Genomic DNA, 2,500 nt, shown 5'->3' with positions numbered 1-2,500 from the left:
CTGTGTGATTTCTGACCAGCCGGTCTCGCCACTTCCCTCTGTTTCATGTTGCATCTCTGTCTGCCTACCTGATTTTTTTACCGTATGTATGCAAGCTGTTATGTTTATGATGTAATTGGGTATGAGTGGAGGTATACGTGTAACTGATTATGATTTATTCATATATTGAAATACGTTTATGTGCGCAACATTTTCCAACCATATAAACAAAAAAGACGCAACTTCGACTTACCATTAAACGAAAGACCTAAACCTCTGACGTGTTCATCAAGGACAGCGACGAAAGAAAACAAAACATACAACCGGAACAAAGGGCACGAAACTCTTGAAAGTCATGTATGTGCCGTCAGTGTTCCGGGAATATTAACCATGCAACAAACAGGCTTAGGCAGGGCAGTGTACTGAAGACTGAGCATGAAGTATTTCGTTGCATTATTAATGTAGTAGAAACATAACCTGCGACACTGATTTTGTACCATGCAGTTGGAACTTATACTGTAAAATTATAACTGATTTGATGTAGTTTTATGAGGTGTGATCATGGTTGGTCAGCTGAAATACTATTCTTTTACAATCACTTCAATAGATGATGATAGGTAACATATTACGTACTGGGGGCATATGACATTTGTTGGAGCCATCTTTTCTAGGCCTGAGGTAAGAAAGGAACTTAAGCTGTATGATAGCACATTAGTTGTTATTTGACGGGTAACATTTCATATCGACGTTTGCGCATCACATCATGAAGAGTTATCTCCCTTGGACACAAACTGGGACAGAGCCAGAGAAAATTTGGAAATCCCAGACTAAACTGACGACTGACCCGTGGCCGTGACTTACCCATGTTCTCCAGCTTGCATGATTTTCAAAACCACGTTTCTTTCAAAATCCATTCTGAAAATACAGAGACAAACGCTAAAAAAACTCAATCTATAAAGCCAGCCCGTGTAAAGGTGAGTAAGACAACTGCTCTGTTTCTCGGCCATCAATCTTTAATTGTTGCTTTTGACAATTTGCACTCTTGGCTTCAGATGGGAGGAGCCTGAACGGGATAGCGACGTGGCGGGTATATAACCAGCGTGATGGCGGTGGCGTGCCAGTGTAGTGCTGTCTGTGCCGCAACCATGGTGGCCCTCGTCCTAGCCGCGGCCATAGCCACCCTCACTTCAGTCATTACCGCACAGGAACCGCCTACTGCAGGTGAGTATCGCCGTCGGATGTGTGCAACGCTGAGGATTCCCCGATCTTCATGCGTTGGAACCTGTGAACCTAACGGTGTCTCCTTCCTGTTTTGGAAACGAGAGTCTTTGCTGTTAATTATTTGAATCTTACTTTTGCGATATCACACCGATTGAACATGAAATAGCCTATCAACTTTTGATAGAACTTCTCTACTTGTTTTCCGAGATGTTCTTATACTTGGTGCCTTTTTCCATCCATATATCACAGTCAACTCTCGTCTCTTGTCCTTAACCCATCAAATAGCTTTCCTTATATCTCTCCAACTCCCTGCTTTTGTCTGCTTCCCACTTTCACCCTTTTACTTATTCATTTCCGAATCATTTATTATTATCAGTATTTGTTTACCGTCTCGATATCTCTTCCTTCTGCACTTCTTTTTCCTTATCTTTCCTGTCTCTCCCATTTTCTGAATCGTCTTTGTCGCCTTTTTTTCTTATTTTGCTTTTTCCTCTTCCCTACCCTTCCCTATCCTCTTTATTGTGTTCCTCTTTGTTGTTGCTATTTTTCCTCCTCCTCCTCCTCCTCTCCCTAACCGCACCCACTTTATTCCTTGTGGTGTCCCTAGTAACCCTTTGTTTATGGTTCTCACGTCCGGCGTTCTTTTCCTATTTGTTTATATTCTTATTTCCCTTAAACTTTCCTTTCTTCTTCCTTCTTCTTGTATATATCTATGTCTTTCTGATCCTCCTACCTCCTTTTTTTATACCCCCTCTTCCCCATCCTTCTGATTTTCTTCCTCTTCTTCGTCTTCTCCTTCTTCTCCTCTTACTTGCTTTTATTTCTTTTTTATCGTTTTTTATCGATACCTCCTTCTCTTCCTCCTTTTTTCCCTCATCCTTCTCCTCTTCTTCCTTCTCCACCTCCTTCTCTTCCTCATCCACCTCCTTCTTTTCCTCATCCATCTTCTTATTCTCATCCACCTCCTTCTTTTCCTCATCCACCTCCTCTTTGTCATCACCTCCTTCTCTTCTCTTCCTCTTTTTCCTCCTCTTCTTTCTACTCCACTTCCTCTTCGTCACGACCTCCTTCTCTTCCTCATTTCCCTCTTCTTTTTCCTCATTTCCAACCTCCTTCTTCCACCTCAACCTCCTTCCGCACACACCGTCTTTCCTACTTCCACAATCTCTTCCACCTACACCTCCGCCTTCCCTCCGGCATCAACCTCCACCTGCTTTTACGCGTCCACCTCCAACCCTATCCAACGACCGCAAGGTGTGAGAATACCTGCCGTTTCTCCTTCAGGTTCGAACTGCTACCG

General features: G+C 43.0%; 1 protein-coding gene across 1 annotated transcript in view; it reads left to right on the top strand.

The window, feature by feature from the left end:
* LOC122251801 (multicopper oxidase 3-like) overlaps window positions 1-2,500 on the top strand; it is a 36,264-nt gene that overhangs the window by 23,215 nt on the left and 10,549 nt on the right. Inside the window, exons 2-3 of the mRNA XM_086535798.1 lie at window positions 1,032-1,200; window positions 2,485-2,500. The exon at window positions 2,485-2,500 is cut by the window's right edge and continues 72 nt beyond it. Of these exons, the coding sequence (XP_086391924.1) occupies window positions 1,083-1,200; window positions 2,485-2,500 (134 nt within the window). The 5' untranslated portion in view covers window positions 1,032-1,082. The remainder of the gene's footprint in view (window positions 1-1,031; window positions 1,201-2,484) is intronic.

Source organism: Penaeus japonicus, unplaced genomic scaffold (genome assembly GCF_977035675.1).
Source record: "Penaeus japonicus unplaced genomic scaffold, GWHDUDI00000001_assembly GWHDUDI00000004, whole genome shotgun sequence".
Taxonomy (NCBI): Eukaryota; Metazoa; Arthropoda; class Malacostraca; order Decapoda; family Penaeidae; genus Penaeus; species Penaeus japonicus.
The sequence above is the reverse complement of the archived record's forward strand: the minus strand, read 5'-3'. Positions and strand labels throughout refer to the sequence as shown.